General features: G+C 51.0%; 2 protein-coding genes across 6 annotated transcripts in view; one reads left to right on the top strand and one right to left on the bottom strand.

Moving 5' to 3' along the window:
* LIMK2 (LIM domain kinase 2) overlaps positions 1–14700 on the top strand; it is a 51525-nt gene extending 36825 nt beyond the window's left edge. For all 4 annotated transcript variants that reach the window (XM_075898053.2, XM_075898054.2, XM_075898056.2 and 1 more), the window contains 10 exons: positions 495–694; positions 1411–1597; positions 4759–4845; positions 5834–5965; positions 7062–7118; positions 7309–7374; positions 8347–8521; positions 11013–11068; positions 12550–12707; positions 13310–14700. In XM_075898053.2, coding sequence (XP_075754168.1) covers positions 495–694; positions 1411–1597; positions 4759–4845; positions 5834–5965; positions 7062–7118; positions 7309–7374; positions 8347–8521; positions 11013–11068; positions 12550–12707; positions 13310–13466 — 1275 coding nt within the window. In that variant the 3' untranslated portion in view covers positions 13467–14700. The remainder of the gene's footprint in view (positions 1–494; positions 695–1410; positions 1598–4758; positions 4846–5833; positions 5966–7061; positions 7119–7308; positions 7375–8346; positions 8522–11012; positions 11069–12549; positions 12708–13309) is intronic.
* Positions 14701–17185: 2485 nt separating this feature from the next.
* On the bottom strand, positions 17186–26039 carry PIK3IP1 (phosphoinositide-3-kinase interacting protein 1). Of its 2 annotated transcripts, XM_075898052.2 has the most exons (6): positions 25606–26019; positions 24873–24989; positions 24590–24706; positions 21736–21924; positions 21513–21591; positions 17186–18996 (listed from the first exon to the last, which is right to left on the bottom strand). In XM_075898052.2, the coding sequence occupies exons 1-6, from the start codon at positions 25670–25672 to the stop codon at positions 18801–18803; spliced, it is 765 nt and encodes a 254-aa protein (XP_075754167.2). In that variant the 5' UTR covers positions 25673–26019; the 3' UTR covers positions 17186–18800. The 2 variants fall into 2 exon arrangements, with proteins under 2 accessions (XP_075754167.2, XP_075754166.2); XM_075898051.2 differs by lacking the exon at positions 24590–24706 and having other exon boundaries at positions 25606–26039.
* Between the last annotated feature and the right edge of the window lie 1588 nt (positions 26040–27627).

Raw genomic sequence — 27627 nt, 5'->3', positions numbered from 1 at the left:
AGGTATAGTTTTATCTTGAGTAATCCTGAAGTCTGTCCTACAGACTGTGGGGTGTGTGGTTTTTTTTTTTTTGTTTTGTTTTTGTTTTTGTTTTTTTTCCCCTATTTGGGACTAGTTCACAATCTTCCCCACCCCATAGCAGTGCCTACTGTGTGGGACTGTAATGCTTTCACTGATTTGTGTAACAGAACAATCCGCTGGCTGAACGTGAAGTTCTTTTTGCTGCCTCTTTGGCGTTGGCATCTCAGTTTAATTGGGGAGGGAGAGGTGGCAGCGGGGAGAGGAGAGTTGGAATGAAGTTTGGAGCAGGGATGTAAAATCCGATGTAATTGGTTAAATGTTAAGTTTTAACGTGCGTAACTAAACCACAGCCATGGTGACCAATTGAGGCAGGGTAGAGTCCATCTCTCTATCAAAGGACGTCCATGTGGCTTCATATTTTTTTACGTCAGTCCTCTTCAGAGATTCTTACTTGCCCTTGGATTTCTGTTCAGGTGGAGGACCTAATTCGCAGGACCAGTCAGACGCTTCAGCTGCTCATAGAACATGACCCCGTCTCTCAGCGACTAGACAGGCTGCGGCTGGACTCCAGGCTCCCCACCCACATAAAAACCCCCACCCCCACCCCGCTCGCCATTTCCCCGCTGGATGTTAAGGAGAACCTGGAAGGAACGTTGCATAGGCGCTCTCTCAGGTACCAAACTTTAGGAAAACTGCACCACAGCTCGTGCTTCTAGAGCAGCAATTGCAAATCTTCTTCCATTTCTTCTAGACTGACTAGGCCACCACTGCCTGTTACCTCTTACCCAGCTTTTCATGTATAGTGCCCAGTCTTTCAATTGTAAGTGACTGAGTGATGGCCAGCCAGGAGATGAGGCCGTAGATCCAGTCAGGCACTTTCTATCGACTCCCCTTTATGCTGGCTTGTTGAATAGCCTAACCAGTATTAAAGGCTAAATTGTGGGCTATAAAAATTGCTATCCACTTGAAATACAAAACTGAAAAGTCATAGACTCCTGCCATGCCCAGATGGCAGTGTGGGGAGAGCTTACCCCTTGGGGCAGACTCCTGCTATATGAGTCTTGGGTCTTCAACCTTCAAAAACCTGCCCCCCATTCACAAGACTCCCTTGCTCAGATCTATCCATTGTTCCTTGTAAGCTGGCAGTCAGAATCCCTATGGCTACAAATGCACCCACAATGGGTGGCTGCCAGCAAGGACACTGCTGTTGGCTCACTTATGAATTCAGCCCTGGAAGTGATGGCAGTATTCGGTCCATGCTGCAGCACCTTCCGCAGCCACAGAATTGTGGCAAGCTCATGAGTGTGGTGGTGACTAGCACGCTCAGATGAGGGTGACCTGTTTCCTGCAGCTGATCTAATCTTCCAGTTGTTGCTTTTAACTCTCCAGGCGAAGTCACAGTATTTCCAAGTCTACTGGACCCAGCTTCCCAAAGGAACCTTTCATCCTGAGCCGTGACATTAGTCGTTCTGAATCTCTGCGCTCCTCTTCCAGCTATTCCCAGCAGATCTTCCGGCCCTGTGATCTGATACATGGTGAAATCCTGGGGAAAGGATTCTTTGGACAGGCCATCAAGGTAAGTGGGCAAAACCAAGGCCCATAAACTTCCCAGAAAATTCCCAAGGGACAGGCTATGCCCCCTACAGAACCTTGAAAACATCACCACAATATTGAGTGACTCTTATTCCCTTCGCGGTAGCATTCCGGGTCTGGGAGTTTTTGGCTTTCACCACTTCCCAGTTCTCTTCTCTTTATACTCACCCAGCTTGTGAGTAGCTGGTATCCTGGTAGATGCTTTACATTTTGCTGGAAAGCTTTGACTGTGCTATGTGAATTGCAGCCCACCGAACGTGAATCTAGTGTGCTGAGAAGGTGGCTGTATGTAACCAAAACTGCAGAGTCAGTGGGCCCCATCTCTGGAAGGGGAAAATGACTCACTCTTACATGAAATGTCTTCCTGAATGCATCAGTATTGTCGTTCCTTCAGTGCAAAAGTCTGTGCCAGACTGAGGCTTACAGAGATCCACTGACAGTTTGTGGTAGCCTATGTAACTCGAGCCCTCCACTCTCCCAAGGTATTGACCACACCTGGGCACAAAATGTCTTTGAAATAAAACTCCCACAATACAACTGTACACTCTCCCCCCTCTCCCTTCTCTGTATGTATTATCTGATCTTAGCCCGGGAGTGCGGACTCTTCAGGAGCTCCCTCCCTGGCATCCCTGGATTTTTCTCCCAGTCCCCTTAGTTGGTTACTGCTACAGTCATACCAGAAACCTGAGCAGGCTGAGCCAGTTTCCTGAACTCCCTCTACCTTCCAAGGGCTGCTGTGAGCTGAGCTCTTCAGTGTCCTGAATTCCATCCCACCGTGGTTTGGGAATTTTTCTTTCATTACTGTTGTCAGTCCTCCTCCTGTGCTTCCTTGGAAATATGGCACTCTGGGATCCGCTCAGTCTTCGATTCAGTACAGTACTAATTGGCCTATTTCTTTCCTCTGCTCGTAGACAGATAGCATGTCCAGGTAAGCAGTCCCTTTTCCTCTACAGCATGTCTTGCCATCTGCATCCCCATGGCATTAACAGCACGGAGGCATTTCCTCTTGTGTTGGTGCATGCGCGGGGAGATGCGAGTCCCCTCAGTGCGTTCCATAATGGCACTGTTTGCTGTGTTTTATACTCACCTAACGAGTCTGTTTGTCTTCATTACTTCCCTTTGCTCCCCTTGCCTCAGTCACTGTGCTCTAGACCTTTAACGCCTCTTGCAGAAGCTGATGGCATAGTGCTAGTCAGCATTCTGCTCACATTTGAGTGCATTACTTTGGATCAGAGCAAGAGCAGGGATGCTGTGTGGCTGCCTTGTCCTGGTATCCACACAGTCTCAGGGTTTCATACTCTGCCTAGATCCAATCAGCTCTGAAATCTACAGCTGGCCTTTGAATCTTAAGCAGTATTAATGTGCAGTCATCTTACAACAGAACAGTTTCCCAAATTCTCAGCTTGTGGCCCCTTTCTAGCCTAATGTTCATGTCCCCCAAGACCTCTAAACTCCTAAACGCAAGGAGGTGAAACTTTGTAGCCCCAAAATACCAGAAATTACTTGGTAAGCTTCACAAAGTAGAGATGCAAAAAGGACCATTGATGTGAGGGTGAGCCTGTTTTGCTGATGGCTGTTCTATTTCATATGGGGAGATTGCTGATCAAAAGTTAACTATCAGTTGTGATACTTGGTTTACAATTGTTGTTGAAGAGAAGCTGGACTCGGCTTTGAGTATGAAATGCAATGAGAACTTCCATAGCTTCTGCAGCTACCGCAGAATCACTCCTTCGCAAACCCCAAATCGGGGCGCCTGGCAAATGTAATCTGCGGGATCTCTCAACCGAGGCTTGTCTTATAACTCAGAATGCTGACTTGATATTTGTTTTTTGCACAATGGAGATTGGTTGTTCCCCCTGCTTTTCTGTTTGGGTCACCAGGAGAATAGTCCTACACCTGGATCTCGTGTTCCTCCATGCTGAGTTGAAGGTCTGAGGGTTTCTGTTGGGTTCTTTAGTTCCCATAAAGCCTGAAACAAGAAGACTATCCCAGTTTCCCCTGGAGATTAAGACCAATTTCCATATCTTCTGTTGAAAGCTTCTATCCTGTTCTGGATGGACTGGACATTTATGTTGGGTCTTTAGAAAGAAGAGGAGATCAGCTTGTTTAGGTGCCCAGAAATTTAAGCCAAGTAGACCCAAGCTGAATTACTGGAGGAGTTAACAGGGGGAGAAGGTCCTCTGGAAAAATCTGCAGTTGTGCTCAAAATCCAGAGTCTGGTTGATGTTTCTTCATTAGAGCCACCTCTTTTCAGTGTGAAAGGAATTTTTGGTTAAAGGGCCCCCAGATACTCAGAGCAAAAAAGTCTCCTCTACTGATTCCTGACTTAACATGAAGGATCTGGCACAGGCTTTCAGGCATTTAAGAGTGTAGTAGTGTGAGAGGAGTAGAAAAAGCAGTTGATGCCACCAGTCTTTAGGTCTAGTCTTGCATGCTGTCACCATGGTGCCATACTTGCTGATTTCAATACACTGTTCACTCCAAATGTGGAACCTTTGCTGCTTCCTGTTGCAACTAAACAGTCTCCAGTCGTGCGTTCCCCCAAAACATTGCAAATGAACCAGTTTTCAATTAGCATGTCAGAAAACTAGCACTTGGTGAAAGCTACATGACAGCAGGGATCTCTGTGCATTAGGTGTGGGTTGCTTAGTTGCTGCTTTTGACCTTTGAAGAGGGTAACCCTCCTCAGCCTGCAGTCAGGAAACCCCTGAAGTGCTCCGTTCATGCATGGAGACCAGCTTTTCATGTTGTACATGCTGTCCAATGGTGCTTCTCGGTCGATACAAGGTAATTCCAGGCACACAAGTGCAGAGTTAATGCTGTTAGCAGAGACTCTAGCAGCCTGCAGCACACTCAGCTCTTGCACTGATTAAAATTGAACCATCAACTGGAGTCTTGGGATACAATAATATAGTGAACTCCAAAGGGCCACACCATAAGGAGCCTTTTGTGGGTCTGTCTTTTCACTTCCAACTAACAATCTTTTGTGTGTGGGGGAGAGGGGGATGGTGACCATTTCCTTCAAGTCCCTGGACCCAGTCTGTCCGAATTCCCTCTCCTTTCCCCGCTCAGGCATGGAGGCAGATGTGATCACAGGGTGGGAAATGCTTCTCTAGAGGTGGTGACACTGTCTGTTTCCAACAGGTGACCCACAAAGCAACAGGGAAGGTGATGGTGATGAAGGAGCTGATTCGCTGTGACGAGGAAACGCAGAAGACTTTCTTGACCGAGGTAGGAGCAAGATCTTGAGAGGCCAGTGGGGATGTAAATATCGGTCAAAGCAGTTAACCGATTAAAGTTATATTGGTGGGCTGGCTGGCATTCCACCTGGGCTTTGGGGTCAGGGCAGTGATCCTGTCTGAGGGGCTGTTCTAGGCCTGCCCACCACTGGGGCTGGGACTACTCCAGGATGACCACAGAGGGTGAGTTCTTCCTTATTTCTCCATGAGTTTACATCCCTAGAGGCCAGGGAGCCAACTGTGAGAGGGTGAGACCACCTCGCTGCCCCTCTGTAGCCGTGCATGCTCGTAATCTTAGCAAGGAAGCAGCGTACTGGGGGGAAGAACAAACCTGGCTGAAATGGCATGTCACAATCAAACATGACTGCCTTAATCAGAAAATGAAGATGACTTATTGAAAACTAATGAATAGGAAGCCTAAAAGGCACTCTGAGCCATAGAGGCCGTTTGGCTGAACTCTGCTTAGTGAATGTCAGTGTAAAACGTTGTGGGATGCATCTTGTACAGCGAGCGTTCCAGTATAAAACATTAATAGGCAACAGCTGACTCAGGAAGATATTCTACTTAGTTACAACCTAGAATGGGCTTTTTAAATGGGCTTATTGAATGGCTGCCTTCCTCATCCCCCAAAGTCAGGCTGATCTGAAAAGCAGCTTTCTAAATATGCTAATGCTACTCTTCTACGTGGCACAATAGCTACAGTGTGGAAGTCCTGTCCACTAAGCCATATTTAGCCCATCACTGTCTTTCGAGAATCAAGTGATAATGGAAACAGAGGCAACAATGATAACTGAATTGCCTTGAAAGTTGGGTTTTGGATCGACTTTCTTTTAATACTTCTGGGAGATGCAGTGAGCCTCCATGGATGGCACGTGCCCCTTCTCCGCCCATGCAGGGACTGCTAAGTATAACTGCGGAGAATCTTAGTACGGCTGGTACTAACCTTTCATGGGGGCGGGGGAATGTTTCTGCCTCCGCAGGTGAAAGTGATGCGCAGTTTGGATCACCCCAATGTGCTGAAGTTCATTGGCGTGCTGTACAAGGATAAGAAACTGAACCTTCTTACCGAGTACATCGAAGGGGGGACTCTAAAGGATTTCCTCCACAGTGCGGTGAGTCATGGAGCACGTTTGCGTGTCCTGATGGCTCTCAGGCCAGTGTGGGGGGGGGAAAAAGTATCCTGGCCACACGACACTGTCTCTGCTGCGGAGTGTCCACAGGGAGCTCTGTTAGCTGAATTGTTCTGTCCATTGTAGCCGGTTCCCACGGTGAAGGGAAGCTTTCCCTGTTTTTGCACATAACACCTCTGATTTGCGGGGGGAGGTAGCATCTTGCTCTCTAGCCCAGTGGTCTCCAACCTTTTTACACACACGATCGCGTTTTTAATTTAAGTGCAATCCAAGATCTACCTCAAATCCAAATATCCTTACCTTGCCTCCTTTATGTTCCTTGCCCTGCCTCTCTGAGGCACTGCCCCTGCTCACTCCATCCTCCTTCCTCCCAACACTCACTTTCACCAAAGTGGCAGGTGCAGCGGATTGGGTTTTCAGGCTCTGGTCTTGGATTAAGGGATTTGGAGTGTGAGAGGGGCTCTGTGCTGAGCCTGGGGCAGGCAATTGGATGCCAGAGGGGGTTCTAGTTGCAGGCTCTGGGATGGTGTTTGGATGCAGGGCTAGGGCAGAGGCTTGGGGTGCAGGAGGGGGTTCATGACTTGGGAGGGGATTCAGGATGTGGACTCCAGCTGGGCATGCTTAGCTCAGGTGGCTTGTGGGGGATGGAGCAGCGGGGCTAAGGCAGGCTCAACCCTGCCCTGGCCCTGCACCACTCCCCAAAGCAGCCAGCAAACTTGCTCTATTCCTAGTCCTGTTGTGCTCCCTCTCTGCTCTGTGGAGATACGATACAGGGTGGGAGAAGGGGGAACCTTGACATCAGCACCCTCCTCTCCCTGCCCTGCCCTGCACAGCAAACAGGAGGATCCTGAGGGGACAGCTCCAAGGCAAAGGGCCAGAGATGTGCAGCAGTGGGAGGCAGAGCAGCTGTAGTTCAGGCACTTGACAGCCTCTTGGCCAAACCAGTCAGGATCCCCTGTCAGAGGCTCCAAGATCTACCAGGAGATCCCGACCGACTGGTTGGTGACCTAGAGCTATATCCTCTTTCTGTAGCCAGCTAGTGAGGTAACACCTGATCACTGTCATCCTTGTTTTTCAGGACCAATTTCCTTGGCAGCAGAAAGTCAGCTTTGCCAAAGGAATTGCTTCAGGAATGGTGAGTCAATTTTCTCTTGAGACTGCCCTTGTAGGACTTGGGCTGATGTAATAAGATGGTGTGTAACGGTCGGTAGTAGCGACTTGGTAGCTGGGGAAATGCTGTGTGCTTTTGCAGGGTGTTTGGAGGGGTTCCAAAGAAAGTATTCATGAACCTTGTTCTAACATGCCTCCCTGTCTCTCTGTTTCAGGCCTATTTGCACTCCATGTGCATCATCCACAGAGACCTGAATTCACATAACTGTCTGATCAAACTGGTGAGCACTGGACCGTCGGCCTCCCTTTGCTTTTCTCCATGTAATGTTCAGCTTTCTGGTTACTCTCTCTGGCACTACGGAGAGGATCCCTTCCTGTAAGCCTCCTAGCATGAATCTCAGTTCTCAGGTCAGCGTCCCAAGAAATGAAAGTTCCACAGCCTAATCCTTTACATTCACTCAATTTGATCCTGGTCTTGCCCATGGGACCGCTCCCGTTTTCAAACCCTTGTAGCCTCTTCCCTTTTAGGTGTTACGTAGTGAAGCTATATTCTTTGCTCTCCTAACCTTTGTCCATAAATTATGCACCCACGCACACACGTGTCCCTTCATGTTTCTTTTCTGATCATCCCTTTTGTGTGTGTCCCCAAGAATCCTGGGGGCTCTGTTTTAATATGCAGTGAGATCTCAGCTGTGGGCTTCATTCCCTCAGACCTGACTCTCAACACCCCCCTCGTCTGAATATTAGAGCTACCTCTAGACTGCAAACCCCACAATCCGATCTGAGCAGAGAGTTTGCTAGGAAAGGATGCTGGGGTAGAACTAGGTCAGCTGGATAGCAACTCTAAGCAAGATAATGGGGTTTAAACTCCTCCTTCCCTGCATAAGGACTGCTGTCTTCTCTCCTTCCTCACCCTATCTGATCTTCTCTCTCTACCTCTTTCCCTACCCTCCTGGCAGGGTGCTAGTCTCCAGCCATGTTCAGTGCATTCTTCTAGGTAGCTGCAGGAGGCTTCCTTCCTGCCTATCTGCACAGCCTTTTCTGTTGCATTTCATGTGCCGTTTGTGAGTGATAGGAAACCTAGAACCACTCTGTGCTAATAGTGAAGTGTGGGGCTTTCCCCATGAAAGTTTGTGCCCAAATAAATCTGTTGATCTGTACAGTGTCACAGGACTCCTTGTTGTTTGTGTGCTAATGAGTTACCTCCTGAGAGGAGCCGGAATCAGCTACTTGTAATTCAACCCCTTGACTAGGATAAGACTGTGGTGGTTGCTGATTTTGGGCTGTCTCGACTAATTGTGGAAGAGAGAAAGAAACCCACCCTGGAAAAGCCATCTACCAAGAAGCGAACCCTCCACAAGAGCGACAGGAAGAAGCGCCACACTGTGGTCGGGAACCCATACTGGATGGCGCCGGAGATGTTAAATGGTAAGATGCTCATACTATGGCGGGTGAGAACCCACCCCAAGGCACAGGCGTAGGGACAACAGGGTTACTGAAAACTTTGGCCGTTCACAGCCAGTCAAGTCTAGTCACGGCTTGAGGCTAGAGACCTGCTAATACATGAGCTTCTTTCTGGTCAATCCAGTGGCTGTGCTTTCCCTTGCATCAGCCCTGTTAAACGTCCCTGTAATGCAAGCAGCAAGAAAGGGGAGCCCATTCCTGGGAGGTGTCCAGACTCTTTGTGGGGTGTAATGGGGTAATAACCTGCCAGCATCTGCATGGTGGAGGCCACGAATCAGGAGTCGTGAAGCAATGAGACTGACTTTGAAATCAACTTCAGTCTGGTGCGTCTCGCACCCTTAGGTTGCAGAGATGTGACTGTGCTTTGTAGAAATTAAGTCGGGTAAGACTGTGGGGAAAACCTGAAATGTGGCATGCTGGACAGACTGGAGGGGAAATCCACCTGTTGTGTGGTTCCTCCCCCATGCTTGGAGTGGGGAGGGCTGTGGCTCCATGTCTTGAGGGTCAGATCTAGGGACGTGAAGGTGTAGTTGAGTAGTCGATTAGCCAATAACTCCTGCTTATCAGGCTTGCACTATCAGCTACTTGATCGCTTTTTCCCACCGACGTGCAAAGATGCCGGTTCATTCCCTAGTCCCCCGCTGGGTCTCAGGACAACCCTCACTCTGCATTTTTAAAAGGGATGCAGCAGTGGCAGCCAGCCCCCCCCTCCCCCCCAAAGTCTTCAAATGGCCATGCTGCACTTTTAAAGGGACACAGCAGCAGCACGCGGCTTGTGCTGAGACAAACAGACAGGCTGCCACTGCGACAGCCCTTTAAAAGTGCAGAGGGGCAACATGAAGGGGTAGATTGGGGGGGGGGGGAAGAGAAGAGAAGAGGCTGGCTGCCACAGTTGTGTCCCTTTTAAAAATGCAGCCTGAGGGTTGTCCTGAGACCCAGCGGGGGACTAGGGAATGGTCTCAGGACAACCCTCAGGCTGCATTTTTAAAAGGGACACAACTGTGGCAGCCAGCCTCTTCTCTTCTCTTCCCCCCCCCCCAATCTACCCCTTCATGTTGCCCCTCTGCACTTTTAAAGGGCTGTCGCAGTGGCAGCCTGTCTGTTTGTCTCAGCACAAGCCGCGTGCTGCTGCTGTGTCCCTTTAAAAGTGCAGCATGGCCATTTGAAGACTTTGGGGGGGGGGGGGAGGGGGGGCTGGCTGCCACTGCTGCATCCCTTTTAAAAATGCAGAGTGAGGATTGTCCTGAGACCTTGTGGGGAACCAGAGAATGAACCGGCGGCTTTGCATACTGGCTCCTCTTTGTCCCTTTAAGAGTGCAGAGCGGCTACTTAGAGTTGTGCTCAGATGCAGCCTGAGCTGGAAGTGAGCCCTTAAAGTTCCCTTCCTTAACGTCTAGTAAATTAATACTTAACATCCCTAGTCAGATTTGCTGTGGGTTAAGGGAAGATGTATCCTTGATGGGCCAAGTGAAGGGAGAATGCCACTTGGCTGCTCCTGATGACCAGGACTTGGCAGCAAAGCAAACACATGAGCAACTAGAATTGCCACTAAATCCCCCAGAAAGGGCAAACAGGGTGTGATTATCTGAAAAGTATTTCTCTGCTGACTTCCTGCTGTGCTCAGGAATCTCTTGGGAAAGAGGAGACTCCAGTTTTATGGCTTTTACCCTCCTCATCCTCACCCCAGTGCCCTGCTGCTCTTAACTACCCCTTTTGGAGCTGCCCTCTTCCGTTGGGCTGTCTGCTGTCGGGCGCTTTGGTGTCTAGCATAGGGTTTATCCATAGCTTTCCTGATGTGATGCAGGAATGCTAACCTGTAGCAAGCCTGGCACTTGCCAAGTGCACTGCCAGCTATACCCCCGAGAGAACACATTAAAAAAGGTGAAGTCTGCTTGAACGTAATATCCTGGCAGCTCTTCCCAGATCCAGCCCTTGCTTGGCCCTGCCACATTTCCATTCCTGGCTGCAGAGGGAGGTCTGTCTCTCTGTCTCTCCCAGGTGAAGTCAGCCCAATGGATCTTGTCCACTTACGGAGGCCTGCTTTCTGTCTCAAAGCCCTCTGCTGTCTGAGGAAGATCATTAGCACTTAATTTATTACCTCTGCAGTCCCTGCAGCAGCAAAGAGGGGATCTAGCTTCCTTTGCAGCTGGCACTGTACCGCAGAGATGTGTTGCAAGGATGATCTGTGCCAACGGCAAAGGCTCTTGGCTTTGACATCAGCAGTCACTTGAACTGTGGTGACCTATCTAGGACTCTCTTGAGCATTTTTTTCTTCCCTTGACACTGAGGCTGTGTTACATGAATCCATTTTAAGTGTGTGTAATGGCAGTGAAATGATTGGTTTTAATGATTCCGTCCCTGCTTCTCCACTGTGCTTCCTGTTCCATCTCCGAAGCAACCTGGCTGCTGTTGGAACCTCCTAGCTCCCAAAGTCACCTGTTTGTATTTCCTGCAGGGCAGTGTTATGACGAGACTGTGGACATCTTCTCGTTTGGGATCGTTCTCTGCGAGGTAGGTCCAGGCCATATGGCGTTCCTAAGGGGTCTGAGCAAGAAGCCTTCCTATTGTCATCTGGGTCCTGTCTTATCTCCTCCTCCTCCTCCTATCCACAATAGAAAGGGGCTCTGTACTGGAGTTGGGGCTGCCACCTCATAACCCATACGCAAGGGGACATTCAATGAAACTGAAAACAAACTTGGAAATAGTGATACAATTAATTTCTACATAACACATAATTACACTGTGGAATGTGTTGTGCTACCCGGCACGTGTTGTGCTTGAGGCCACCAACTTAGCAACATTTGGAGAGGATTTGGATTTCGTATGACTAGGACATCTCATTATAATACTTAATGATAACAGAGAATTGGAAGAGAAATAACCTCTCATGTTAGGTTTTAAATCAATCTGGCTGATAAAATCATAGAACTGGAAGGGACCTCGAGAGGTTGAGCCCTGTCCCTTGCTCTTGTGGCAGTACCACGCTCTGTCTAGATCAGAGTGGGCAATTTTTTTTAAAAGGGACCACTTCAGAAATTTCTGAAGTGGCCCCAGATTGCTCCTGAAGGGGCAGGGCCTCATGGGGGAGGGGGGGAAGGTGAGGGTGAGGAAACGTCATGTGCTCCTCTGTCCTGGATTGGCCTGGGGGCAGGGGTGGGGCAGGGCAGCCGCAGGCCAGATCCACCGGTTTGGTGGGCCGGATTAGGCTCACGAGGCCTCTTTGCCCTCCCCTGATGTAGACCGTCCCTGACAGGTGTCTGTCTAACCTGCTGTTGAATATCTCCAGAGATGGAGATTCCATAACCTCCCTGGGCAACTTATTCCAGTGTTTCACCACCCTGACAGGAAGCTTTTCCTAATGTCCAACCTAAACCTCCCCTGCTGCAGTTCAAGCCCTCATGAAACCTTCACAAGGAGACAGCTTATCCCACATTTCTCTGCTCTGGGATTTGTGGCACTTTCTTCCGAACCATTTGTTGGCCACTGTCAGAGGTGGGATTCTAAATTAGGAATGTAAAATCCCAACCCCTGCTGGAGCAGCCCATCCAGGGCAGGCCCAGTCTCCCTGCAGACAGAGGCTGCTCCGAATGCTGGAGCAGCCTGAGTCTACAGCAGGCCCCGTACAGGGCTCTGTGTGAGCAGGGGAGCTGCTCCAGCCCCCATAGATTACTGGCTAACCCGAACTGGTAAACGTCATCCGTGTAGGATCCTGTTTACTTGTTAACCTTTCACACTCTATTCTAGACCGGGCGGACCAGCTCCTTGCTATTGCAGAAAGACTTTTAGCCCCGTGCTGCCTACAAGGTTTGCCTGTATTCCTTCACACCACAGGTCCTGCTGTAGGTTTGGACTGGTTCAGTTCTAGCTTTCTTACCCTGCCCTATAATCAGATGCTAATTGTATTGCTTCCCGAAGGCCCTACCTAGCCATGTCAGCCCTCATTGCTCTCTATTGCTTTAGTTACTGTACCTGAGCAGTTCTTTCCCCTCTAGATCATAGGGCAGGTGTATGCTGACCCTGACTGTCTCCCTCGCATGCTGGATTTCGGCCTCAATGTAAAGCTGTTTTGGGAGAAGTTTGTTCCTGCCGATTGCCCTCCAGTCTTCTTCCCTCTGGCTGTCATTTGCTGCAGTGTGGCGCCAGAGAGCAGGTAGGGGAGAGAAATGCTGCTAACCCCTGTGAGGCACTAATCTCTGCTCTTCTCTGTCCACACTGTACCTTTGCTTCTCTCAAGCTGGAGCATGCACGCTCCTTCTGCCCCACTGTTGAGGGTGTCGCTCTGCGAAATGGGTCAGAATGAGATGACAGATGGTGGCGAATATCCAGAGCATGTCAGTTGCTGTGCTCACTTCCTGGAGATGAGTGTGATGGTGTCTTTGCCCATCACTGTCTGTCCCAGTAGAGCAGAGTTTCCTAAACTTTTTAAGACCGAGGAACACCAAACAATTTTTTTGAGGACCACCAAGGACTTTTTGCTCAAAACAAAAAAGTAGTTGGGAGGGGGGAGGGCTGGGGAGAAGTTTTGAGGGGGGGGGAAGGGTTGGGGGAAGTTGAGCCAAAAAAAGTTGCCTGCCCCTTTAAGGGTGGCCATTTTGAACTCTGTTCTCTGCAGCACACTTCCGACTGCCTCGCGGCACATCGGCGTACCACAGAACACAGTTTGTGAAACACTGCAGTAGATAGTCCACTGCTGTCCTATTGGACTCACTCTAGATTTGCTCCCCACTTGCCTGTCTTCTCGCTTCTTTCTAGGCCCCCATTTTCAAAACTGGAGGACTCCTTTGAAGCCCTCTGTCTCTACTTGGGAGAACTGGGAATCCCCCTCCCTTCTGAGCTGGAAGAGCTGGACCACAATGTGAGCGTTCAGTACGGGCTGAGCCGCGACAAGCTAGCTGAGAACACAACCTAGGCAGCTCACCCTATCCGGACTATCTTTTTTTCATTGGATCCCATACGAATGGTGTGGAAGGGAGATGGACTTCAGTTGTCTGCAGGTCATTCCAGGGGCACCAGCTGCATACTCCGTGCATCACCTCTCCCTCCAGCATGGGACCAAACCGTCATGGGTGTCTGAGCTCCTGGCTTCACTGTGGATTTGTGGCATGTTTTACAAATGGAAAGGGCTGTTTCCTGCCTGCTGCACCAAGGAGAGCTGAACCACAAGGGGAAAACCATTCTCTGGGGCTGGTCCAGCCTTATGTCCCTGGGGTGCCTTAGAATGTGACATGTGACTTTAAGCTGTGAAATAGTCCTGGCCTATCCGCCAGAAAGGGGATCATTATAGGAAGACTCCTTGGTTAGGGACTGCTTTCCTGGAGTCACTTGACCCAGACTTTGCAGTAACTGACCTCTCCTCGGGAAAACCTGGAATACACTACAATGGAGAACTTCAGGCCCCTGGCAAAAGGGCTCAGTGTGGGGGGGATTACATTTTCTACTTGTGAAGTGGGAAGTTTCTGAGCTGCCATGGGCGTGGAACTTGGCTTGCTAGCTGGGGCAGGAGAACTGCTCTAGGAACTATGAGGAGCTTGTACGAAATGGTTGTGACGTAGTGTCTGTGAGTAGCATTTGTCTTCATTAATGTAGTTCCACCCTCCAAGCCCCTGTTGCGGAACACTACAGCCAGTGACAACTTGGCTTTGCTTGATGTGAATGAGGCTATGGCCTGAGTCCAGGGGGCAAGAAGGGGAAGACTGGGTAACTCTCAGGTATGCTTTTAGCTCCTTCAGCGCCAAGAGGAGTAATATGTAGCTGATACCCAAAAGTGAACTCTGGAGCCAGTGTTTGAGTCCCACATTCTCCTGTAAAACTGCATTCGCGCTCTATTGCAGCCCCATCATCTAAGTGGTGAGGAATGTGTTAGCGTTAGTTCCTCTGCTCCCTAAGGAGTTGGGAATATGAAAGCCTGCCCATAGAAATGACATGGGACTAGCCCTCATGTCTGTCTTCAGTTGGTGGTTTAATTTATCTGGTGGTGGTTTTAAGAAGTGGGGAAGAGCTGTACTGTGGGGGAGTTGCTGTTTGGGTTGAGTAGATTCAAGCATTCTGTTACAGGACTTTCTCCCTGCTACGTAGTAGGGTGGGGAGTCTTAACTCCGTGTGACTGCATCTCAATGTTGACTAAATTAAAAGCAATAAATACACCCTGAGAGTATTTTTCTGCTTTGTGCATTTTATAAAGAAAATGAGTCCTGTGCCTCACTAGAGGTACAGGCAGTCCCCGGGTTACGTACAAGATAGGGACTGTAGGTTTGTTCTTAAGTTGAATCTGTAAGTAAGTCGGAACTGGCGTCCAGATTCAGCCTCTGCTGAAACTGACCGCCAGTTCTGACTTACATACAGAATCAACTTAAGAACCCCAAGTCCAAGTCAGCTGCTGCTGAAACTGATCAGCGGCTGATTCCAGGAAGTCTGGGGCAGAGCAACTCTGCCTCGGGCTTCCTGTAGTCAGCGCTGGTCAGTTTCAGCAGCGGCTGACTTGGAGACGCCTGGGGCAGAGCAGCTGGGGGAATGCTGGCTTGCTCCAGTAGCACTGCTCCTCGTTCCTTGGTGCTACTGGACCAACCCAGCTGCTCTGCCCCAGGCATCCTGATTCAACCACTGCTGAAACTGACCAGCAGCGGCTGAATCAGGACCTGGGGCAGAGCAGCTGGGGTGCTGCCGGGTTGGTCCAGTAGTGCCCAGAGCGGGCGCTGCAGGACCAATCGGCAGCGCCCCAGCTGCTCTGCCCCAGGGTCCACAACAAAAGCCTGGTCTGCTGGGGGGGAGGGCGCACTAGCCGCACCCCCCCCCCCAGCAGACCAGGGACACGGGGAGCAGAGCCGCAGCGGCAGCGGGGTGCCGCGCCTCTGAGGCTTTGCTCTGGCAAAGTCTCAGAGGTGAGGGGACCCCCCTCCCCCCACGGCTGCGGCTTCAGTCCCGGTGCCTGTGGTCTGCTGGGGACGGTCTCCAGCAGACCAGGGGCACCGGAGCAGCTTACGAACAGGGCTTTCTCGCCCCGGAGCTCGCAGGCAGCAATCCGCCACCTCGACCTCCGGGGCGAGAGCCCCGTTCGTAAGTGCGGATCCAACATAAGTCGGATCCGCGTAAGTCGGGGACTGCCTGTATTGGATGGGCAGCCGCAGGCTGACTTATAGACTGTTAGGTCAGGCATCGGAGCCTATGTGCAAATCCTGTAGATCAGGGGTTCCCAATCTGGGGTACGCATACCCCTAGAGGGTACGAGAAGCTTGTCAAGGGGGTATGGGGAATATTTGGTAAATAACTAGATTATCCTAATGGAAATATTCCAAAAGTAGCAGTGTTAGTGAGAACTTGTGGATTCTAGACTCTAGAATGTATTTCCTTTCATATTGAATAAGGGCTACAGAAAAGTTTACTAAAAGCCAAGGGGGTAAAGGGACTGAAAGTTTGGGAACCCCTGCTCTAGAGGACTACGTTCTGCTAGAAAAGTGGGACAGCTACACTCAGGCCAGTTGTGAGATCACCTGAACTTTAGCTGTGCTGCCTGCTCTTAGTCCATTCTACAAAGCTTCTGACTTTGTGCAGACCCTGCTCTTTCCAAAGCAAGAGCCAGAGGAATGGAGCTGCCCCTGAGCAGGAAGTAAAACAGAATCCACGTGCATCAGAGCTGGAAAGGAATAATTGTTAGATCAGGCATCTATAGAGACAGTCTGTTTAGCTACAGCAGCTAGTTCTGGCCTAGGGAGTAGATATTTTGGTTTTTTTAAGAATGCTCCACTCTGCTAGACTTTGCCAGTGTGTCTACGGGTTCAACATCCCATGGCATTAGCTATAGCTGAACTCATCCTCTGTGGCTTTTTGGGTGACTTGGGGAGGATGGGGTTGTAGCTCTGAATGAAGCAAAGAGTGAACTACGAAAATCTCCTCTCACTGCTTTGCCTTTTGGGGTGGAGGACCTTGCGTGGGCTTATGTAATGCTACTAGCTTGCTTGTGCAATTAAGTTACCAGATGTAGGGATGTTAGCAAGGTAGCTGACTATCTGATGAACATAAGCTTAATCGGGTAGTTGACTGGAGTATTGACTACTCACTTCCCCCCTCTTCCCTTCTGTCTCACAGGCAGCAAGGGAACCCCCAGCACTGTCTCTTGCAGTTCGGCCTGCTTCTTTCCCCCCCCCCCTCCCATCAGGCAGTGACAGGGAATAAAGAGGCAGGTGAGGCTCACCGTGGGTAGAGGTTGCTGCTGCCAAACAGCCCCATTTGCAGCAGCCCAGGCTGGTCATGCACTGGCGCTGTCCTTGGCTGCTGCCAGCACTGGCCATGAACAGGGGCTGCTGGACTGAGCTTAAGCCACATCTGAGCAGTCCCGGCTTGAAGGAGCCTGGCCACTCTTACTACATTTAAAATTCAGAATCGCAGCAATAGTGACTTCTGGGGCTGGCACGAGCCAGGACTGCCAGTCTTGGCTTGAGCCAGCTCCTGGAGCTACCTCTGCTGTGGCTCTGCAGAGTGGTCCGTACTGACTACACATTTAACCAGCTTATGATTGGTCAGCTGACTGCCATGTTAACATCCCTACCCAGAAGAAGCTGAAGCCTGTTCGGAACCGTGCGCTAAACCGGTTGCTTGTCCTAGGTGTTAGCAACTTTGACACTGGCTGATCACTCAGGTTTCCACAGAGCCTTTATTTTCATTTTTAAGCTTTAATACAAGCAGAATAATCTGCATCTTGATCATGAGGTATTTAAAATATGTACAAACAAATAGTATTCAAAAGCTTTAAAAAAATTCCCTTTTCCGGACCATACAAACATTGACATGGTACTCTGCACAATGAGTCCCCTTAAAGTAGATGGGTAGAAAAGCTTATTTGGATGGCTTGAGCCCTGTTGCAGAGATAGGGGTGTGCATTTCTTAGAATTAGCCCTAGGTAGGTGATAAATCACCAGCAACCCCACTCTGGGGAACAAGTGCTGCTTGTTGATACACCTGTGCTAACATCTTTGTGCAACCTAGCCGGTTTAGATAAAACAGCCTCTGCAGTGTAAACTCTCCTGTGGCCTATGGAAGGGACACAGAACAGGATGCACAAGGCCTTGGTGAGCCTGCAGCACAGCCAGGGCCGCCCAGGGGGGAGCGGAGAGGGGTAAGCGGGGCAATTTGCCCCAGGCCCTGCAGGGGCCCCCACAAGAATGTCGGAGGTCTGATCCTTTTTTATGGAAGGGGCCCCCAAAATTTCTTTTGCCCCAGACCCCCTGAATCTTCTAGGCAGCCCTGAGCATAGCTACTGCTTTGTCCTTCCCTCAGCCAAGTGCTGTCCAGTTACATTCACCCCAGGCCTGGCTCAATCTCTCGTTTCCCTGGGGGAAGTCTGAACGTCAGAAATGGCTCTCTTCCCTTTAAGAAGCCAAGAGTACTTGGCTGCTCTCCCTGAAGCAGAGGGGTTGTCTTCTTTCACTCCACTTTCTGCTCCCCTCCTGCTGTAAATCACTCTGAAGGAAATCCCACATACACACACCAGGTGGATGTTTTGGAACCAGGTTCCTGTTGTACCAGCCCAGGAAAGCAGGAGTGTGGCCTGGCCCCTTGGAAGACTTGGGCTTATGAGCATCTTGCAAAAGATCTCTAATACATGGGAACTAAACCATCTCTCTCCTCTTTAACCAAAAACCTTAGCTCCCGGAGGAAACCTCACCCTTCATGTACCCTATTGGTGGTGGCCACTGACTGTTGCCATTCTCAAGGAGAAACTTGCCCGGGATAGCTTTTCTCAAGCAGTCTGCTAAAGTAACTTTACATTCAAAGTCTCAAATAGTTCTCTGCATAACCCTGCGAGGAAGCTCCTCCAGTCCCGACAATACTGCTCCTGTGTCAGAGTACAGGCTCAGCTGCAAGTAACACTGCACAGGTCAAAAGGGAAGGGTACAGGACAGAGGAAGCTAAGAATCCACATTCTGAATATGGGATGTGGGGCCTGGGTAGCACATGGCTAGCCTGAGAAACCACTCCCTCTCCCCTGCTGTAACACGCCCTGGAGATGAGAGGAGTTACCTGAGGCTGCAGCTACAACTCCGTATGTGAAACAAGTCTTGCTAGCCACACAATGGTCACCGTCATGGACTTCAATGAACAGCCCCCATTTCAGTGCATCTGTAAGTTCTGTCAATTGCTGGAATTCATCAACAAAAAAATACAAATGAACCCCTGGTCCCAACACAAGAGATTGGGACACAAGAGAGCCTGGATACTTCCAACCTATGCCTCTCCCGGCCCTAGTTCTTCAGGCACCAGGAGTACCCGCCTGCTCCATGAGTGGTGCATTGCCATTCTCAGGGGTCTGGTTGGTGTGCACCACTATCGTGTTCTCATCCACAAGCTCACAGGCCTGGTTAGTGAAGGCAGAAAGTGGAAGGGTGATGCGCTGCATTTCACGCTCATAAACTCTCTGCTCGTGCTGCGCCCTCAAGTCCTTGCCCCTAGAAAGAAAACCAGAACAGATGTGTTGCAGGCTGACTGCAGTAAGGTCACTACAGCAGACCCGAAGGAACTACTCTTAGCAAAAGACCCAACCCTTCAACCTGAAGGTGAAAGGGTGGGTATTTCTCCCAACTCTTGAAAGTGCACTGGCAAATGCCATGGGAAGTTCCTGTGCTCCTTGCTTCTGACTGGTTCATCCAGTATGCTCCCACCTGTCAGAGCCATGACCATACATATGGAACCAACAGGGGACAGCTAATTAAATTTTAGCTTAGGGCTCTGTCTTGAGTCCCTGTAATATGCAGGACTGCTGAGCCAGAGCAATCTGCCAAGGATTCGAGAGGATGGTGCTATAGCCTGTCTGAGGGATAGGAAAGGATGCAGGAGCTGTTAGTAGTGGCTGCTACACACACAATTTAACTCTACGTGGGAAGCCCATGCACCTAAACCAGAAGCATCTGGTACTGATCTTGCACTGCAACTTGGGCTGCTTTGGATACAGGAGTGGTGACTGAAACTTCTCCAAAATCCAAATCTTCTCACAGCACGGATACAGTCCTGGCAGAGACGGGCCCCAATTCAACTGGAGACTGGTGGATCAGAAATCTACAATGTACTTGGAGTATTGGCGTAGTCAGCTAGCGCTGAAGGCATTTACTGCAAGGCAATTCTAGAGCATTCTCATGTAGGGTGGCCAGATACTTTCACACACAATCCTGAACATGGCAGGGAAAAAAAATTGGTTGGGGGAGGAGGGGAAAGTTGCTGTGCCTTTAAATATCCCCTTGCTCCCCCTGCCCTTGCCAGATGCAGCAGGGGATGAATGTCTCCACCAGCCTTCTGTCCAAGAGAAACAGAAAATACCAAACATTTTACATGTCTGGTATCTTCATTTTTTTTTCTTTTACCGGATAGGAGTCAGAAATAACGTACTGTCCAGGCAAAAAAACTGGACAACTGGCAACCCTATCATCACGTTCACTCTTCCCTCCTCCCCACCAGTCCTCACCATCTAACTTCAATGGCACCTTCAACTCATCAGAAAATGCTACAGTCCGGGGTTCTAGCCTTATAGAATGCTGTTACAGTCTGCTGTCCAAGCTTGCTCGTAAGTAGTGCGTGGCTCAGCCTGGGAGGAACTCCTGCTTCACTAGATGCAACAGTCTGACTGCTGCATAATGACCAGTCCAGAGACACACTACAGAAACAGGTAGGAGGCTGCACACTATGCTAAACTAGAGATGTTAGACCTATTGTGTAATTGAATAATTATGTATCCACACCAAAGGATTGATTGTCCCTGGAGGTGGGGCCAGCAGCCAATGTGCTCCTGGCCCCAATCCTTATGAGCCTCCCCTACTGCTCTGCACTGCTGCCTCTGATACAGTGGCAGCTGTGTGGGGTGGCAGCAGCAGCCAATGTCTGCAGGGGGATCCAAGCGCCTCAGAGAGGCTGTACTGACATCCCAGGAAGCAGCCTCTACCCTCAGCGAGCTCGGACCTACCATGGATGGAGGCTGAGCTGGTATCCCACGTACCCACCCGCTGCAACTGCTGCCTCTGATACAGAGGCAGCAGTGTGGGGAGGAGTAGCATCATGAAGCCGGTGCTTGTGAAGAGCTGGCTTTTAAGATGGCTCTCCTCCTCTCTCACACTCCCCCCAGCTTGGACTGCCCCCTGCAATGCGGTCTGAGAGAGGCTGGGGGCAGGGAGGCATGTGGCAAGGGGGAAAGATGTGCATGTAGTTGTTTAGATTAACTGATAAGCTTAGGCTTACTGGTTAAGGATGTTAGCGCACAGCTGTTAGACACAACCCCCATTTTTGGGTCATCAGGCTAACTGCATTGTGCAGTTCAAAGTTTGGGGGGGGGAATTATGGTTCTACCCTGTTTTCACTGAGGCAGCTGAAGGCATAAACCTCAGAGGGAGGAGATGGCTTAGACTCAGCCCAAGGAGAAGACAGAACAAAAGGCAGGTTACTTGTTTGTAAATACATGTTACCAGGGTCTAATCCTATGACCTATTCAGCCCCCTCAATTCCCACAAATTAACAGAGGAGCCAGGTGCTTAGGACTTGCAGATGTGGCTCCATTGGGGGGGGGGAGACACAAGCAGACTGGCCAACATGTACACATAGCTATAGCCCTGCCCAGCGTCTCTGACTCGCAATGGGATGAAATGCCAGAGCCTATTCTTGTTTCTGAAAAATTTCACAGGGCAAGTGGTGAAAAGTCCATCAGTCAAGGTGTATAAAACTATACTCTGCTGCATGCCGGTGAGCAGGTCCAGGAATGGAGGGAGGGCACCAACGAACCTAAACCCTCTGCATTTAAACAAGTGTGATCAAGGGTGTCACAAGCCCAGAACTCTCAGCAGCAGCATCACCAGTGTATGGGACCTTTCACTACCCTGTGCACTGGAACTTGGATGTTCTCAGTAGTAGTTCAGAATTTCCTGACTCTCACAGCCACAGTCTTGATTCCCCCATACAACCCTGCCAGCCAGAGACTACTGACCTTTTGTAGATGTAGCCTACAACAATGCCAACTCCAATGGCAATGATTATCACCACCATGCTAAAGGCCATCACATAGCCTGTGGAGAAGGAGCAGATGCAACAAAATTAGGAACAGGGTTGTACGTGAGCTCCCATATGGAGCAGTGGCATTTATGGTTCAGAAAAGAGACATCTTGTTAAGAGTCCCATTGAGGAATCTGGGGTGTTCCTGGAGGTTGTACCTAATGTTCCTAAGTCCTTCTTTTCTTTGGAGTTCAGCCGGACTCTCTGACTGATCCCAATGACGGGCTGTACAGCAGCAGCCTCGCTCCGGGCTGGTAAAGCATCAGCTGGTTCAAATACCTGGTCTATGCCCTGAGAAACTTCAGCGGCAACTGTAGGGACCAGTGTCTCTGTGGACGAGGTTGCAACTGTTGGGAGGAGAGGGGAAATGCATTATTAAAGCATGTTATCAATGTTTCATAGAAACAAATGTGAGGCGGGAATGCAGAGCAATATCAAAGGGCCACTAGGTGATTCCATTTATCTGTATAGCTCAATATACAGAGAAAACAATCACACTGAATAGAAATGAACAAGCTGATCACTAGCCCCCTACTGAACTGGGGCAGAAGCCCCCACTATTCTGTCTATTTCTCTCCTGGCTCATTATTCTTGGGCAGGAAATGCCAGTGTGGAACTGGTCTATGAAAGACATCAGCCCCTTGCTGCTCTGTGACCATGTACAAGCCTCATGAAAAAGTGAACTGAGGATGATGGGAAAGGGAAAAAGGGGAGCACTTACTCAAGGGCTGTGTCTAGACTGGCATGATTTGCTGCAAATGCTTTTAACGGAAAAGTTTTTCCGTTAAAAGCATTTGCGGAAAAGAGAATGTAGATTGGCACGGATGCTTTTGCACAAAAGTACTTTTTGCAGAAAAGCATTCATGCCAATCTAGACGTGGTTTTGCGCAAGAAAGCCCCGATCGCCATTTTTGCCATCGGGGCTTTTTTGTGCAAAACAGTCCTCCCCGTCTACACTGGCCCTCTTACACAAAAGCATTTGTGCAAGAGGGCTTATCCCTGAGCGGGAGCATCATCGTATTGCGCAAGAACACGGACAATCTTACATTAGATCCGTGGTCCCCAACACGGTGCCCGCGGGCGCCATGGCGCCTGCGGGGGCATTTCCATGCCCCAGGCGCGCGGCGCTGGGCCGGAGGGGGGCCCCGGGCGCGCGGCGCTGGGCGGGGGGGGGAGCGCTGGCCCCAGGTGCGTGGCGCAGGGCGGGGGGGGGGCGCCGGCCCCGGGCGCGCGGCGCTGGGCGGGGGGGGGGAGCGCCGGCCCCGGGCGCGCGGCGCTGGGCGGGGGGCCGCCCCCGGGCATGCGGCTATGGGGGGGGGGGCGCCGCCCCTGGCGGGCAAACGGCCCCGCCCCCTGGCGCCCGACAACCTTGAAAGGTTGGGGACCACTGCATTAGATCATCAGTGTTCTTGCGCAAATTCAAGCAGCCACTGTAGATAGCTGGCAAGTTTTTCCACAAAAGCAGCTGCTTTTGCGGAAAAACTTGCCAGTCTAGATGCAGCCAAAGTAGAACTCTACCACCTCGCTCACATTGCATATGCATGGTATATGCTGAAAGAGGGTGGCAGCTAAGCATGCTGACAATAAAACCCTTTCACAGCCCAGCTAAGCATGACCCACGGGGCTCATGAACGTCCACATTCCATTATTCCATTTCAAATGATCATGTGGGGTATGAAGACAATCCTTCCAACTTGGTACTATCTGCCAACCATGTAAAGTGTTGTCTCTATGCTGTTATCCACATCATGTAGGAAGATAGTGAACAGGACTAGCCCCAGACCTGATACCTGCAGGACCCCTTTCCTTATGTCCTTCCAGATTGTGTGAACCACTCATGACTACTCTCTGGGAAGTTTTTTAACCAATATACATTTTGGATTGGGAGATGGGGGTGGGGTCTTAGGGAATTTTAGGGGCCATGGAATCTCGGCTGCTAGTGAGGAGCATAAACAAGCAGAGAGTTCACACAGGATAGGGATGTTAAATTTAGATTAATGAATTGATCTTGCTACAGTTCAAAAGCAGAAGCCCTGCAAGGAGCAGGGTGCAGGCCCAGGGCTCTTGTGCTGGTTCTGTTGCTATTCTGCTTTAGAAACATACAAGTGGAGACTGCTTCAGTCCCTATGCACGCTGTTTCCTGCTGTGCCTCTACCTCCCCTGCCCCCACCGTGATGATGCTGGGGGGAACCGTCTTTTAAACCAATTCCTCCAGCACCGCCTCCTGCTTGCTGCCTCTCTCTTATAGAGGCAGCAAGGGATAGGGCAGCAACTAGTCACATTGCTAGTCAACTATCTGATTAGCTTATGGGATTAGCTCACATCCCTAATGCAGAATCAGTGCAGATGTGTATTTTGTACTTTCTAACGCTTTCTGTGGACTAGTCCCGAGCAGCAGGTTTCTGACAAGATTATCCCCCACTCTAATAGCTATTCCTGGTATTGCAGTTCTTCCCTTTCTTAATTTCTTCCTCTTGATTGTAATTATTCCCCCATCAACAACTCCCCTCCATTCCTGCACACCGGTGGGGGTGGTGAGACCACCCCACTTGCCAATCTCAGCTGCATGGCCTCCTTATGCAAGTCCTGCCTGCAGCCCCCTGCGACTTCCCGACTGCCCCCCCCCCATGCTGTGTCTGCGCCACACGCCGCCAGTCGTTCCGCAGTTCCCCCGGGCAGTGACCCTGGGGCGGGGCACGGCTCAGGCGTGAGAAGCGTCCGGATGATGTCACAAAGGGGGCCCCTAGAAAGGGACGGGAAAGCGGCCGCTGCTCGGCGCACGCCACGTGCAAGAGGGCGGGGCCAGGTTGTTTACACGCCGAGCTCCCGCGGAAGGGATGACATCATCCCGGCACGGGCGACCAATGGGCAGGGGCTGCGAAGCTTGGCAACAGGGCGGCCAATCCCGAGGCAGCAGGGGCGGGGACTGGGCAAGTGGCCCCCCCCTTCTCCGACTCTCCCTGCGCACGTGCCCAGCGAGGCCAGGCGGGCGCGCGGCGCTGCCCCGCTCACCTGGGCACGGGGCGATGGTGCAGCCGCTGCGCTCCGGCCGGCCGGCCTCGCCGCGCACGTAGCACCAGGGCGCCGGGGCGCCGTCCGGGTTCCGGCAGCTGCTGTGATTCTCCGACCCTGCGGGGGGGGGGGGGGAGATGGTCAAGGCGCCCCCGTGGGTCCGAGCCTGTCACACCCGCCCCCGCACGTGGGGGGGCTCCACGCAAGCTGCCCCCCCGGGTACCTCCCCCCCGAGCTGGGGGCAGCTGCAGGCCCCAGGCGGGGGGCAGCCGAGGGCACCTACCTGCGAGCAGCGCGGAGCGTGTGTCGTTCTGCACCGCCAGCCAGTTCAAGCAGGGCGCCCCGCTGGCGGCGAACCGCTGGCTGCCCCGGTAGGACGCGCCGTCGCCCTCGACGCAGTCTGCAGGAGAAGGAGACGAGCCCCGCATGCACCCGAGCTGCAGCGGCCTGGCCCTGGCCCTCCGCTCCCTGCCCCCCGCGCACTGCAGCTGCGAAGCAAAACAAGCCGCAGCCTCCCCCCACGGCCGCCATGGCGTTTCCGCTGTCACGGGGGGGAAGGGTACGCGACAGGCTTACGGGGGGGGGGGGCTGATGTGCCACGGGTTACACTTGGCTGCCCGGGAAGGGGGGGTTAAAACCGGAGACATGAGCGGTCCCCGCAGGGAACCGGGGTGCTGCAAGTGCAGATCAGGTCTGCGGTTATTGCTGCTTCCAGCGGGGCTTGTCCCCCTGCCCGTCCCGACTTGCAGGAGCGCTGCGAAGGGGGTGCACGGGGCACTGGGGGCGGCTGCGCCCCCCAGTCTCGCCCCGCGGCAGGGCCAGGATTGGCAAGAGGCTGAGCTTTGCCTTTGTTTCTCTTCGCAAAGATGGAGCTCGGAGCCTCCCCCCGACAACATACGGAGCAGGCAGCCCCATGCCGGGGCAATGCAGGCGCCAGTGCAGGGGGGGTTTCTTTCCTCTTCGTGCAGCGGCTCCGTCGGCAGCTGCAGGAAGAGACGCGGGGCTTTAACTCTCACCTTCAGTAGCGGCGGCTGCAGCGAGCAGCGCAGCGCCGAGCAGCCAGGCGTGTCTGCGGTCCAGCATCCTTGGTCCAAGCCGTGCCCACGCCGAGGCTGAAGAACTGGCCGTGGAATCGCTCGCCGGGTCTGAGGAGCGCTGCTCCTGGCTTTGCACTTCAGAGACCTGCCCTTGTTCTTTTGGTAAACAGCCTCGTCTCCCAGCTCCCTGCAAGCACTGCAGCCGACGCTCCTCCTAGCTCTCAGGTTTACGCTGGGTCCTAAAAGCGGAGAGACGAACGAAACTGCTGAAGCAGAGAGGGTGGCAGAGCAGGAAATTCTGGGTTTGCTTCTATCCCCAACCCTTGCGTCTGAGTTTACAGACTCCGGAAATATTAAACGATGAAATAGAAACTCGATTGGCAACCTGGGTGTTCACGCCCCCGACCTACGAGGATTTTGCTCGATTGTGGGGTTGGCTAGGGATGCCCAGAAAGCCCCTACAACAGGAGTTAAAGCACTTTGTAAATGATCATTAAAATGTTACCTGTGTCAATAATCCCCTCCCACCCACCCACTCAGACACACCAAGGAATACACACCCCATTGAGAGAGACAGGCTGGGCCTGAAGAGAACTTGCTCCCTTTAGATGCCTAACCTGGTTTCAACTCCTACCTCCCGACTTAGTACATTATACAAGATTCATGTTCCAAGAGGGCCCCTCCATCTGTCTGCAAAAGACAATATTTTAATGGCATACTCTTCACCTTCAGCAATCCCTCTGTGTCACTTGTCACCCTCTACGGCTTCGTCTACACTTCAGTGCTATTTCAGGATATCCCAAAATAGCTATTCTGCATCTTTTGAGCACACCCAATATGTCCAAATATAACAGGCTCGCTATTCCAATGTCCCTGTAAACCTCATTCCATGAGGATTAAGGAACGTTTTGGAAAAGTAGTTTATTTAGAAGTAAATGCTGTGCAGACAGCGCCAAATTTCAAAATAAGCTATTTCAAAATTGACTCAGAATAAGCTATGCAATGTGCATAGCTCAAATTGTGTAGCTTATTTTGAGCTACGGGTGCAGTGTAGACGCACCACCCTGAGTGAGCTAAGCTTGATTTCTGGTGTTACAATGCCTGTTATGCTTCAAAACAAAGCCATCCGATGACTTTTGCTGGTCTAATGGCTTGATGGCTATCAGTGGAATGTTAAGCTCCAGAAGAACCCAGCTTTGCTGAACCAGAGGAATAGTACCCTGATATGAGTGGGCTTGGAAGGTAAAGATTTAATCTAGAGTAAGGGAATGTGGATGTTATTCTGTTCAGGTTCTTATATTGCATCCAGGGAAGGATCTGTGCAAAGGAGAAATAAAAGTATTTTTGTATTGAAACTAGCCGACAGGAAAAACTGGTAGTGTGCAGCTATTCTGTAAAAACTGAGGTGCATGTATTTGCCTGTCTCAGCTTCTTCCTTCAGCCTTCAACTCAGAGACAGCATGTTTGCACAGTGTGGCAGAGTGAGACTTAGTTTGGCAGCTACTGGTCAAAATTCTGAGCTTAATCATGTGCACCACATTTGTATTTTGGAAACAGTCCTGAGCTGCTGGAGTTAATGAAGGTATTTATAGCTATAAATGCTTATTGTCAAAAATAAAGGCAGCTTCCCTATTGTCATCCACAGAATAGGACACAAGCCCCATTTTACATATTCATGTGTGACTCCAACCTTTTACCAATGTGGATCCTTGGCCTTCATATTCATGACATCGTTCATTTTCCCAAAGATCCTAATCCTGCCCCTCTTTAGCCTGGATTCGAGGGGGAATTCTTGTCTTTTAGAAATTTACACAGGGAAATGGCCAATAAAGGACTCCCTATTCACCAGCAACTTCCAAGATACATCCTTATTTCCTCTTTTGGGTTCCTCCTTGCTTGGCATAGTTAGCAGGAGATCCCAACTGGTGTCATTAAATCTGTTTGCACTCACTAATGCACAAGCTAATGCTTGCATCTCAAGGACATCCATTCCTATAGCTT

This window comes from Pelodiscus sinensis, chromosome Z (assembly GCF_052426305.1).
Source record: "Pelodiscus sinensis isolate ZL-2025 chromosome Z, ASM5242630v1, whole genome shotgun sequence".
Classification (NCBI taxonomy): domain Eukaryota; kingdom Metazoa; phylum Chordata; order Testudines; family Trionychidae; genus Pelodiscus; species Pelodiscus sinensis.
The sequence above is the reverse complement of the archived record's forward strand: the minus strand, read 5'-3'. Positions and strand labels throughout refer to the sequence as shown.

Coding starts and splice junctions, on each gene's coding strand:
- PIK3IP1 (XM_075898052.2), bottom strand. CDS start 25,672: ATGCTGGACCGCAGACACGCCTGGCTGCTCGGCGCTGCGCTGCTCGCT. Junction 21,592..21,735: donor GAAGGACTTAGGAACATTAG/GTACAACCTCCA, acceptor CCTTCTCCACAG/GCTATGTGATGGCCTTTAGC. Junction 18,997..21,512: donor GTAGGCTACATCTACAAAAG/GTCAGTAGTCTC, acceptor TTTTCTTTCTAG/GGGCAAGGACTTGAGGGCGC.